We start from the raw sequence: 12,042 nt of genomic DNA, 5'->3' as shown, positions 1-12,042 counted from the left end.
TCAAATACAAGGAGGACTTGAGCAGATGTTATCAAAGATCATATGTCCAGGTGGCATCTGGTGGGACTTTTTTTGTTTTTTGTTTTGTTTATATATTTGCCTTTTTGGGAAAGAACCCCAAATTACTAAACCTATGTTTATCAAATGTCTCCATATTAAATGTCACTAATTACCATAACCATGGAAACAACACAGTGTTAATTTGGCGAAGCCTGCAATAGACCCCCTTTTGTGCAAAACAAACGGGAAACTGGAGACAGCCAATACAAACCAGTACAGTAAGTCCCCGACTGTTCTGTTCCATAAGTTGGATTCGTTTGCAAGTCCGAAAAAGTGAGTCTTTTACACCTTCAACACAAATATACAATGTAAAGCTTTTCTCTCAATAATTTTCACTTTTGTTGCCATGGTTATTGCTTTGCACCTCCTAGCAGCCCCCTCCACATCACCGCTGCTTCTTTTCTCTTGCTTCCGGACATCATTGGCTCTGATTGAGCGCTGTACTAGTGTATAAGCACACAGCAGCACAACTGTGACGACGTCCGGCAGACATGTGAGCTACTTCTGCTGTTTGTTCACATCCACGAATGTTCATAATGCAAGGACCATTCATATCTGTGAAGGTTCGCAACTCGAATGTTCGAATGAAGTTGGCTACACAAGAAACGCAAATGTTATCTTGTTGTGTTGTGTTACGGAATGGATGGGGCTCCAATTGGAAGTTTTATCGCATACCTGCTGCCACTGCCTGACAAAAAAACAGACCACAGCTGTGGTTAAACTTGATAAAACAAGCGGACTGGAGTTTACAGCACACACTTCATATCAGATAAGGTAAAAGGAACTCTTGTTTGTTGTTGGTGTGGTTTATGGTTTGGTTATGTGGCTAAATATTTTTTATGCATGCCCACCTCATCAGAAATTGATGAACAAGTTAAGTGATGTCTCATGTAACGCTAACTTTTTAGCATGGAAGTTAGCTAACTGGTAGCTAACAACCATAGACTAAGCAAAGGAAACTGTCTCATCTCCCTTTCTACAGTTACCAGAAGTGCTTGATCAGATAGGTGTAGATGTCGGGTCACTCAACCGGAGGTCATGTCGTCACATCATTCATCCATCGAGTGAGCATGTACTAATTGGGTCGGCCAATCTGGTTTTGTCCGTTAAAGGTAAATTTTTCAAATAACATTCACAGTCCTGGACAGTGAGTGACCTAACATAGTCAGATAAATTTAGAATTTGACCAGTCATTGTTTAAAAACAAACTAACAAAACTTGATAACTACCGCTTGTAAAGCGGGCAGGAAAATCTTCCTGCCTCCACCTAAGCTCCACCCAAAATAAAATGTCACAGTGTTTACTAACAGAAAAAGGGTCTATAAGCATCTTAACAATTTGTTTCAATATCAGGAGAGATTGGATTCCTAATATATTTAACAGAAGGTGTAAGATTATTGAGTCTTAAGTCTATGAGTTCTTGTTACGACTCAAACTCACAGCTTCTGTAAACCCCCTTGTGGATGTTCTTGTTTTGAGTCTTTATCTTTCTCCTTATCCTTCTTTTTCTTGAACAGGTTCTTGAGCTTTAAAGATTTCTTGCCTTTGTTTCCACTGCAGGATTCTGCTGCCGAGAGATTTCCTGATTGTGTAGAACTGCTGCCATCACTGCTCACAAGGCTTTGGGACGAGGTGGAGATTGAGGGCAGCGAGGCAGGATGGCTGAGATCTCCAGGACTCGTCACATTTAGAGGGTTCTGATAAGACTTCTCTAAAATACCATCATACACTAGATGGCTAAGGGGGTCTGAGGGTGGGGTCCAGAGCATTAAGGAGCCAACTGTAAGGTCAGGTTGGCTAAAGTGACCTGGGTCTGGAAGTAGAACTTTATCTTTGGATATCTTTGGTCTGACAGTCTCCACAGGCACATCTACCACATCTCTCTGGATTTTATCTATAGGTATGTCCAAAGTATTGTCTGGCCTGATATTCTGAAACAGTTTTTGTCTCTCTGTGACATCATCCTCATCTCTGCAGAGCTTCATGGATACAGCATTGTCTCTTCTCTCTCTTAAAGACATTGATCGCTGGGTTTCCTTTGAAGCATCCAAGTCATCTGCCTTTTTACTAAAAGTGCTATCTGTGGAAATGCGTCTAAACAGCCTTCCCTTGTTCATGGACAGAGCTGGTTCACCTCTTAGCACCTTTCTGTAAATTTTTTCTTTGGGCAACTCTTCATAATCTCTTACCTTTACTCTCTGTCCCTCCACTGAGACCGAGTCATAATGCTCATCTCTGGAAGGGCTTGTGAGACCAGAGTCTAGGGGTTTGTCCGATAACAGATTATGCCCTTTTTGAGTTTCCTCTCTAAGCATTAATCGTGAAGCACTGTCCACCTGTACATCAAAATCTCGAGCAGGATCTCCACTTTGGATATATGTCATACATTCATCTTTCGGTATCATTTTCAACAGGATCTCATCTGAGGGATCCTTCCTTTCTTTAAACATCTTTTGTCGCAGACTGCCCACATTTACCTCAGCATCATCCATGTATCTGATTCCAAGGTAAGGTTCCACAGGGGAATCTAATTTCTCCTTGATGGACAGTTTAATAGAGGAATAACTAGGTTCTATTGGTAAACTCCTTGGAATCTTTTTGAAATCATCAGGAACCTCAGGTTCCTTCGTACTCACAGGACCCACCAAAGCTTCGGCAGACACCTTAGGTTCCTCCCTCGATAATTTTCTAGTTTTGGATTCAACGTGAAATTCTTCACGTGAAACTTTTCTAGAGTCACCCCTTAGATGATGCCCAAGTTCCTCTCGTGATATCTTGCGCAAAGGGTTGATCTCTTGTCCATCAAGTTGAATCTTACTTGTGACACTATCAGAGAAAAGGTCCAAGCTGTCACGGTATAGTTTTCGATGTGAAGTATCCAGTCCAGGGCTGGTGTACTTTTTTCCAACAGTGGATCCAATAGGATCAGGATCGGAGGCTGTCTCCAGACACTCTCTATAATACAAATAAAGGATTTTGAAAACAAACCATAAAATTGCAGACCTCTAGTAATATTGCCTCAGCTGAACCTAAAACTCTAGAATTACAGAGATAACTATAGAGAACTAAATACAGCGATCAATTAAGATGAATTAACCAACCAACTCAAATCTACCAATCAAAACCAGTCAATTCTCTACAATAAACACTTACTGTTTCGCAATAGCAGGGAAAATGATTCCTTCTCCTTCCTCCTCACCGTACCGAGGGAGTGGAGGACGAATCGGGATTAGAAGATCAGGATCAGGTGGCAGAATAACAGGTGGCTGGACAATATGACCAGCTCGTCGAGAACGGACCAGCGATCGAGGAGAAAGCTTCAGTGGAGAAACTGTGACTGCATGTAAGAATTGGTAGATAAGGTATGACCTTCTGGAGATTTCCCTCTAATTTACATGTACATTCATGGCATTTGGCAGATGCCTTTATCCATAGTGACTTACAGAAGTGAAAGGACATTACATTTGACATTTATCTAATTTGTACAAATGAGTAGTTTAGAAGTTAAGGGCTTTGCTCGAGGGCCCAGCAGGGGCAGCTTGGTGGTACTGGGATCTGAAATCACAACCTTCTGATCAGTAGTCCAAGACTGACCATACTCACCAGGAATTTTTTGTGGCATCATGGAAGGCATGCCATCCTCCATGTCTTCAATGCCTACAGGCATTTGGTAGGATGACATGGTGGCTCTTGACAGGACCATCCATTTGGGTTCAGGATACAAGGTGGCAGTGAGTTTTGGTAGTCCAGCATTGTTCATTATGGCAAATCCACACAACAACTCAATCTGCTGCCACCTGTACAGGCGTTCCTGCAAACATGCTGTCACTTCCGCTAGGGCATTTCTGTTACCAAAAACAACACAATCCTTATTAATCATTATTAATATTCCTCCTAAGATTGGTGTTGTTTAATAAATCCTTCAATACTCCTTTCAGTACCACGGTCTTTCTCTATTGTCTGTACACAAAAATAAAGTTTAAATCATACAAGGTTTTCCATAAAACTTCATACTGTCCATTTTCTTCCCCTAATTTCCTGCCATAAATACGTAGACACAAAGGTTCCCTCTCTTATATTCTTACTTGGCCTGTAAGATCTTGTGGTCCACTTCATCTAAAGAGGAACTGTGAGCCACTTGGAGGGTACCAAGAACAGAACTTCTCTTCTTCTTAATTCTCTCTGCCTTGAGAGACCACCAAACAAGAATGCAACAAGAAATACATGCACAGACTGGGTATACGGTATGAGAACTTAGCAAGAAAATAGAATGACAAATCTTAATGATGAACACACAATCTACCAAACCAAGCCCCATTTTGTTAAATTTTAATTAGATAGAGTCCAAATGCTAAATTATGATGTAGATAGTGTTTGTACCTCATCTTTGGCGGTGGCCAACTGCTGTTCTGCACTCTGCTTTTTGACATTGTAGTACTGCATCTCCACCTCATGTGTGAGTTGAAGCCACAACTGCAGAGACTCAGGCACTGAGCAGTTAGTCTGCATGTCCTGCTCCGCCTTCTTCAAAGCCCCGCGAATCTGGGCACAGTACACACACATTCCTTCAAAGCCATTGAAATGGTCTCTTATAGCAAGAAAAACGCCTGTCCTGACTTATTCAGGTGACATGTCGAGGAACGCACTCACCTGTTCAAGTTCTTCCTCAGCATATCTCAGCCGACTTAGTTCAGTCACGGCACCCTTGCGAAGCTCCTGAAGTCGGTTGGCCTCGTCTTGAGCTCCCTGGATCTCATCCCTCATTTTTTGCTCTAAAAACTGCTTCTCCACTGCTACTGTACGCTTCTCCTCCTGGGCCCGTTCCAGCCTGGGCAAATGAAAAAATAATTTCTGGTAAGGTCTATTGAGTTGATGTGGCCATAGGCTTAGCTTGTGTGAAGCAACTGGCAGGAAAAAATATAATTGATCTTCAAGGTGCTCCATACCCACCATCAGAGGGATTCTTGAGCACTTTAAGAGGTTTTATGTCTACTTACAGTATATACATTAACAAGGTTGGCCTATGTCAGTTGGACAGCTAAGTTGTCTTTATTTGTCACATATAGGTTACTGTGCAGTGAAATTTTTTCTTCACATATCCCATCCTTGGGGTTTGGAGTCAGAGCACAGGGTCAGTTGGGGGCCTTGCTCAAGGGCCCAACAGTGGCAGCTCGGCGGTGCAGGGACTTGAAACCCGATCTTCTGGGTCAACAACCCAAAGCCGTAACCACATAAGCAACCACCGCCGAAATTATTAATATTAATATTACAATTATTATCTATTGCCAATTATTTCCAGGGATAAGTGAATGTTAAACACAATGATGACTCACTGTTCCTGCAGGTCTCTGAGACTCTTCTCAGCTCTCTGTAGGCTCTCCAGATCTTTCATCATTTTGGAAATGTGCTCCTTTGATGCTTTGTTCTGCACCTGAGCAAACCAGCATCCACCCAACCCCATCACTACTGACACAATGAGCAGGAGATCCTTCATCCAGTTGTGTGGTGGCCCTGGAGACAAAAAAGTAAGGGAAACAACATGGTCCACCAAATCCAGTTAGTTGGATCTTCTCACAGCTCAAAACCTCTATGTTTTTCTCTAGCATATTTGATTTGACCTTCAAAAACTTCAAAATACTTCATGACTAGTAGAGAAAAATGAGGACATGGACCGAAATTCCAAGATAGTGTTCAAGGATCCAAGCTAGTATTCACTAGGTGTGACAGATGTAGTGCACTGCTTGCTAAAATTAGAAAGTGCTTAATGCACTTAAACATGATCAGAGCTATATTTGTAAATGACATTAAAATAGCGGCGGGTGTGGATAGCCAAACCTGCTACTCATACCTCAAGTCAATACCAATGACTGAACAATTCCTAGAGCCTCTTCTCCACATCACACCATACATCTGGTCATCACCCAGCAGTGACCATGAGTATATTGGGTTTATATATTTATGGAAATCTTGACTACAGGTAAATTTGGGACCTCTGTGTGGTTTTTCTTGGTGTTTCTATGAGGTTGGGGTTAATCTTGGTGCTTAAATGAGGTTAAAGCTGATGTTTCTACGAGATGTGGCTGATCTTGCTGCTTCTATGGGGTTGAAAGGTTGAAGTTGGTGTTTCAATTAGGCTGAGGTTGATGTTACTATGAGGTTGTGGTTCATCTTGGTGCTTCTATGTGGTCAGTTATGGTGTTTCTCTGAGGTTGACTGATCTTGGTATTTTTCTGAGGTTGAGGTTGATCTTGGTGTTTATGAGTTTATTTTGAGCTTGGTATTGCTGTAACGTTATTCTTGGTGTTTCTATGAGGTTGAGGTTAAATTTGTTTTACATTCAAGTTACCTCAAGTTGTAATCAACAACTGCTGAGGTTTTTTTTTTACATCAACAACATGATATATTGTAATGAATAAACACCATTCCCCTGAAACTATATAAGGAACTCAATGATTTTTACATTAAAGTATACTTAAAAGTACACACGTGTAGGTGGTCCAAACAGCACAACATCTAGCGCCTTGAGCTTCAGCTTGTGTTTGTGCTGCTGGTCCTGGATCTTCAGGTAGGTGCTCATGAACGATGGCTCATTGGATGCAATCCTAGAGAAAATTCACAGTTTTCATGAAACTTAATAATACACTCATTAGTGACATTAGTGTATCTAAGGAACCCCATGAGGAACCCATGAGGAACCCCCCTTTTTTTAAGAGTGTATAATTACAGGACCTCTGATTGGTTGCTCTCACCTGGGCAGTGTGTTTCCATTTACGCGTAACTCTTTAAAGTTCTTCTCATATTGAGGCAACTCCACGAACTCTCGCAGCCAGCGCAACACATCTTCCTGTGTCCAATTATGAACTGTGAGAGCAAGAAAAACACACAAAATTTTCACTGTCCACTGCTGAAAACACACACACACACAAACACACACACACACACACAAACACACACACACACACATACCACATCTCTCACACATTTACCTTCTGAGGACTTCCAGCCTCTCCAGAGCTCCTCCACAGTGATGTGCTGGTCCTCGTGGTGCAGTTTACTGTGTTTATTTGTCTGCTGCTGCTGCATGTCCTCAATAATGAACTACAGGCAAACACACACACACACACACACACACACACACAGGGGGTATTTAAAATGTTTGCTACATTCTTATTCATGGTTCTAAAACCTTTTTAGTCTAAGGGGTCCTTAGTGGAAAGTGCCTTCCCAGTGCTGCCTTCCCAAACACACACATGCACACACACACACACACACACACATGCAATCTTGGAATGTGTTCTGTGGTGTAACTGTGGGGTAACTGGAGTCCATCTTAGGCATGTCCTTCATCTGCCCCAGACACCTGATACACACACACACACACACACAGAGACCTACAGCTCCCTTACACCCTAAATCACTACCTTCTAATGTTTTTTTTACAAGCAGAAGCCATCTAAGAAGCTGTGAACAGTTATTAGCTGCAGGACTTCTGAAGACAGGTTTATATTAATGCGCTCATTTAATAAGTTATCGTTTCTATAGCAACAGATCTTCTTCAGGGACTTGTACAGCAGACAAGCCACATAAACGGATGAAAATAATCGAATGCTAGGTTTTCACCAGTAAGGAGATGTTTGTATTTGTGGAAGGAGTCTCCAGTGTCAACTTTAACTTTTAATAAACAAATTTGTTATTTTTAGCAAATTATATAAGAGGAAGTAAAGATAGCTGCTGTATCACTTCTTTCCCTCTCTCTGGTGTTTACCTCCACACTCTCCTCCACCTCGATCCCTCCATCCTGATCATCGTCCATCTCCTGGTGGATGTGACGCAGCGCCTCCAGGCTGTAACGATCCGCCTCTGTCACACACGGAGGACTGACCTGCTCACACACATCTGGGGCCAGAGGTTACAGATGCAGGTCAATAAGCAGTAACGCTCATTAACATATGCGCATAAGTGATAAAGACTTTATCCCGCTCAGGATTCCTGTGGATCTGGAGACGATCATCTAAACTAGGCGAATTTAAGGGAGTCCACTTTAAATAAAACAAAACCAGACCCCCTGAAGTAGACCAACAGGTGAACCAAGTGACCCAGTTCTCTTCATGTTCACACTGACCCTCCCCTGAGACCTTTGTTGGTCCACTTAAAGAGGTGTTTTCACACTTGGTCCTTTTAAGGGGTCTGGACACATATATAAACAATCCAAACGATCTAAAGAGAATCGAGCCGAGATTCAGATCTCAGGAGAAGGTCTGAGTCCGGTTCTCTTTCAGAGATTAGTCTGGAAGCTTGTTATGACCAAACTAAAGAAAATTTGCGAGTGAGTCTGGAGTGATTTGTGCTCACAATGCTCTGGAGATGCTCTCGGCTCGGTACGCTTAGGATCATCACATTGTTTACATACGGGCCCAAAATCCTGATTCCACCTTAATCAACTGATCTTGGCTTTCAGTAGGCTCAGGTGTGGCCTCTGCTGGGTTGGAATGAAATCCTGAACCCACACCGGCCCTTTGTGGATAAGATTGGACACCCCTGCCTTAAAAGAACCACCAAGTGTGGAAAACACCTTAAGACACACCCCAAATCATCATCAGCTAAATCCTCTACTTTAAAGCAGAGTGTGTTTTTAAATCACACTAGAGTCAGCTATGAAACAAAATATTAGGTAATATAATCTACAATTTTAAATCTTTAAAACTAGCCACGTTCACCTGTGATGCTCTGAGTCTCCTTCTGTGCAGGTCCCAGAGTGCTAAAGCTAAAGCTAAACCCACAGCTGATCAGCAACACTGTTACAGGAAGTCCGGGCATCATCATCATCTTCATCACTTCTTCATCCACAAATCAGTAAATCAGCAAATCAGCTCTCAGTCCAGCACACAGCCTCCAGAGCTGCTCTTATTCCCAGAGATTTAGTTACTTCCACGAGACGCACTTTATTCTTATTGATTTATCTGTTTGTCTTATTATTATTATTATTATTATTATTGTTAGTTATTATTATTATTGTTAGTTGTTATTATTATTGTTGTTGTTGTTGTTGATATTATTATTATTATTATTATTATTAATGTTATTATTATTATTATTATTTGCCTTGAAATAACAGACAGAACTTTATCATGAACGATTCTCCAAAACAAACTAAAAAAAAATCACTTTTTTTAAAAGTGTCACATTTCTCCAGCACGTGTCAAAATGTAAAAAAGAAAGTCTCGGTTTTCTCAAGGCGCGAGCACAAATTCACGTCACGTGACGTATATGACTTTTCTATAACATTGTAAATATCACTGTGTCTAAAGATAACTTCGTGGGTTTATGTTGGTGGTCTGAATAACTGTCACTAACTTTATTTGGAAAAAAATAAATAGATAGATAGATAAATAAATAAATCTAATAAAGCGGCTTCTAGAGCAAAGCTTCTTTCGGCAGCGATCATCAAACAAGAAGAAAGTTATAAACAATCAACAAAATAAGATTCATCATCAAAAATCATTTCCAAAGTTGAGTTATTCCGTTATTCCTTCTTTCCTCGTCCGGTGAATCGTGTCCACGGTAAAATCCACCGAGTAACAGACACGAGCTTGGTTTCTCAGTGTGTGTTTCTGTAAATACGGCAGTAAATCTAACACACGCGTCTCCTTAGCTGCTCAGCACAAATCCAAACACTCTCAGATCGACGGAGACGCGCTTTGATCCCCGAGGACGCGCTCTGATCACCGAGGACGCGCTCTGATCCCCGAGGACGCGCTCTGATCACCGAGGACGCGCTCTGATCCCCTCTGATCACCGAGAACGCGCTCTGATCCCCTCTGATCACCGAGAACGCGCTCTGATCACCGAGGACGCGCTCCAATCGCGAGGGACGCGCTCTGATCCCCGAAGACGCGCTCTGATCCCCGAGGACGCGCTCCAATCGCCAGGGACGCGCTCTGATCACCGAGGACGCGCTTTGATCACCGAGAACGCGCTCTGATCCCCGAGGACGCGCTCTGATCACCGAGGACGCGCTCTGATCACCGAGGACGCGCTCCAATCGCCAGGGACGCGCTCTGATCCCCAAGGACGCGCTCTGATCACCGAGGACGCGCTCCAATCGCGAGGGACGCGCTCTGATCCCCGAAGACGCGCTCTGATCACCGAGGACGCGCTCCAATCGCCAGGGACGCGCTCTGATCACCGAGGACGCGCTCCAATCGCCAGGGACGCGCTCTGATCACCGAGGACGCGCTCCAATCGCCAGGGACGCGCTCTGATCACCGACTCTAATTGCGACTCCAGGTGATACAAATCAAAAGAGTCGATTCCACGAATCGATTCTGTTATATAATAATTCTCCCGGGACAGAAAATAGGGATCTTCCTTTCAGATCCACACACACATGAGCGCGCACACACACACACACGCACACTTGTATTAACATACTGAACACATAAACACGATGTGACCCTACACTCTTTAAAGGTTCTTTAGTTTCCCCGCTAGTGGAACATTTCTTCAGAGCTTCAGAATGCTTCCCTGTTGGAAAGGGTTCCGAGTCGAACCATTTTAGGAACCTAAGAACCTTAAATTTTTACACAGTCCGTTAAAGAAACCACAGGAACCCCCCGTCCCCTTTTTTTGTAAGAGTGAGCACTCTAAAGGGTTCTAACATGTATCATAAGAACTCACAAAGCCCTTTTTGGGAAATGAAGAACCCTTAAAGAACCCTGAGTCACATGACTCAGAGCTGAATGTTCTAACATAAAACTAGATTGGAACACGTGGTTTTAAAAAAACCTCTTTTAGATCAAATCTGTTCAAAAGTAAATATACACTCTTCTCTGGATGTAAAACCTTTAAACACACACACACACACACACACACACACACTCAAGACTCAGGATTAAATTTAGAACCCTATCGTATTAACTGAGTCTGAGATTCATGTTCTTAGAGGAGCAGAAACACCAGTTCGAGTTACGCCTCAACAACTCCGCCTGGCCTGAAAACACAACAGGTGTGTGTGAGCGTGTGTATGTGTGTGTGTGTGTGTGTATGTGTGTGTGTATAGAGCACTATCGTAAATCTTTGACCCTATAAACATGCACAACTGACAGGTGTCCATCATCGGTGTCACATTTCCCAATCTCTTTCATGTTTAGCCGAGCGCCGCCCGAGCTGCTTGAAGTGCACTCAGAGGGGACAAGTGAACCACACTAGGGCACTTGACATGACATCGACACCAGCTGACATGGAGGCTCCACCCACCTGAGCAACAAATCAACATGAAGTGTGTGTTTACACAGCAGCAGGGTTTGTGGTCGGTGTTTAATCACAAATATTCAGCAGTTGCTGGTTTCCAAATGGCTACAAATCCAGCTAGAAGTAGAAGTGAGCTAACTCTTTAAATTCTTTAAATAAAACAGTGAGTAGGAGCAGCTGAGGGAAAATAACTCTGTTACTAACGTTACAGCAAATAACGTTTGCTGTAGATCAGCTCTGAAAGACGACCGGTGCCCTGCCCTGCTGAAACACTGAATTATTCCCTCATGTTATTTTTACCTAAATATAAACACAGAGTCAGAATTCTATTCCCCCCACCCCAAGGGTTCTCTCAATAATCAAAGGTTCTACTTGGAAGTTCCGCTGATGAGGAAACACTCTGGTGTGGAGATTTACAAAGAACGCAGTGATCAAGGGTTTTTAACCATGACCTCACTGCTGCTTTACGGGTTCTACATGATCTCCTAGAGCCCCGGTTCCCAGCCTTGGTCCTGGAGAACCCTCGGTCCTAACCAGTTTTAATGTGGTGGTCCAGGACCAGGGCTGGGAACCCACTTGCTATTCTGCTGGAGAAGGGCAGAACCTTAAAAGTGCTGTGGGTCTAGTAACGCTCCAAACAGCGAAGATGAGGTCAGAATGCGGGTCACTGAGATCCAGAACATTCCCCAGAGAAGTGAAGTGACCTGTGAAGTCCTGACGTGCATTACCTAG

At 42.9% G+C, this 12,042-nt stretch overlaps 1 protein-coding gene across 1 annotated transcript in view; it reads right to left on the bottom strand.

Annotated features, from left to right (window-relative positions):
• The window catches only part of stim2a (tromal interaction molecule 2a), a 13,260-nt gene extending 1,303 nt beyond the window's left edge, over nucleotides 1–11,957 (bottom strand). The window contains exons 1-12 of the mRNA XM_058385095.1: nucleotides 8,778–11,957; nucleotides 7,826–7,956; nucleotides 7,047–7,158; nucleotides 6,810–6,921; nucleotides 6,547–6,662; nucleotides 5,394–5,571; nucleotides 4,711–4,888; nucleotides 4,441–4,602; nucleotides 4,146–4,246; nucleotides 3,664–3,905; nucleotides 3,214–3,397; nucleotides 1–3,015 (exon numbers count right to left, since the gene is read on the bottom strand). The exon at nucleotides 1–3,015 is cut by the window's left edge and continues 1,303 nt beyond it. Of these exons, the coding sequence (XP_058241078.1) occupies nucleotides 1,497–3,015; nucleotides 3,214–3,397; nucleotides 3,664–3,905; nucleotides 4,146–4,246; nucleotides 4,441–4,602; nucleotides 4,711–4,888; nucleotides 5,394–5,571; nucleotides 6,547–6,662; nucleotides 6,810–6,921; nucleotides 7,047–7,158; nucleotides 7,826–7,956; nucleotides 8,778–8,892 (3,150 nt within the window). The 5' untranslated portion in view covers nucleotides 8,893–11,957 and the 3' untranslated portion in view covers nucleotides 1–1,496. The remainder of the gene's footprint in view (nucleotides 3,016–3,213; nucleotides 3,398–3,663; nucleotides 3,906–4,145; nucleotides 4,247–4,440; nucleotides 4,603–4,710; nucleotides 4,889–5,393; nucleotides 5,572–6,546; nucleotides 6,663–6,809; nucleotides 6,922–7,046; nucleotides 7,159–7,825; nucleotides 7,957–8,777) is intronic.
• Between the last annotated feature and the right edge of the window lie 85 nt (nucleotides 11,958–12,042).

The sequence above is a fragment of the Hemibagrus wyckioides genome, linkage group LG29 (assembly GCF_019097595.1).
Source record: "Hemibagrus wyckioides isolate EC202008001 linkage group LG29, SWU_Hwy_1.0, whole genome shotgun sequence".
Classification (NCBI taxonomy): domain Eukaryota; kingdom Metazoa; phylum Chordata; class Actinopteri; order Siluriformes; family Bagridae; genus Hemibagrus; species Hemibagrus wyckioides.
The sequence above is the reverse complement of the archived record's forward strand: the minus strand, read 5'-3'. Positions and strand labels throughout refer to the sequence as shown.